At 34.7% G+C, this 824-nt stretch overlaps 1 protein-coding gene across 1 annotated transcript in view; it reads right to left on the bottom strand.

Moving 5' to 3' along the window:
* The window catches only part of LOC128248677 (aquaporin-10-like), a 24,841-nt gene that overhangs the window by 9,742 nt on the left and 14,275 nt on the right, over nt 1-824 (bottom strand). The window contains exon 4 of the mRNA XM_052970333.1: nt 9-40. Within this exon, the coding sequence (XP_052826293.1) occupies nt 9-40 (32 nt within the window). The remainder of the gene's footprint in view (nt 1-8; nt 41-824) is intronic.

The following is an 824-nucleotide window of genomic DNA, read 5'->3' as shown; positions in this document are numbered from 1 at the left end:
GTTTGATTTCTAATGTTACCATTGAATTCTTCAATGACATCTGAAACAAAAAGAATCACGTGTGATATATTTGTTGCACAATAGCTGTTCAGTCGATATGTGCGTGAATATGTCTGTATGCTTGTGTATGTATGTGCACCAGTATATGTGTGTGCCTGCGCAAGTGTACGTGTGTGTGTGTGTGTGTGTGTGTGTGTGTGTGTGTATATGATGTACGTTGGTTAATGTCAGACGAACGAGTGCTCAATTTTTTTATTGAAGCTGAAACTGATCTGTCGCAACTCGAATCTCACGACTCGGTTAATCACAGTAGAGTTGTGTCCTTCTGGTCTCTTTATTAGTTGTTATTTTTGCGACATGGTGTTTGTATATGATACAATTGCATGTGGCAAGTGTATTATTAATTTGTTTTGGATGTTTGGGTGAGTTAGTAATGGGGCATTTGTCTTATCTTCTCTCCTTTGAGTGTGATCGCGCGCATGTATAAGGTATTAAATAAACGTTTGAGGAAAAGCTGCTTAATACTGTCTAAGTGTGCATATTTTTCAAAAGCCTATGATTACACATATATCAGCATAACTAATAAAATTGGAAGGAAAAAGGATCCGGAAGAGAAAACAGGAATTTAAATGGTAAAGGAATGTTAACGGCCAAGAAGTTCTTTGTTACAAATTGTATGACTAAAATAGACAAGAGGTGGTGATCTATCTATCTATCTATCTATCTATCTATCTATCTATCTATCTATCTATCTATCTATCTATCTATCTATCTATCTATAAACAAACACACGCACACGTTATATATATATATATATATATATA

This window comes from Octopus bimaculoides, chromosome 9 (genome assembly GCF_001194135.2).
Source record: "Octopus bimaculoides isolate UCB-OBI-ISO-001 chromosome 9, ASM119413v2, whole genome shotgun sequence".
Classification (NCBI taxonomy): Eukaryota; Metazoa; Mollusca; class Cephalopoda; order Octopoda; family Octopodidae; genus Octopus; species Octopus bimaculoides.
This window is presented reverse-complemented; position numbering and strand designations above follow the sequence as displayed.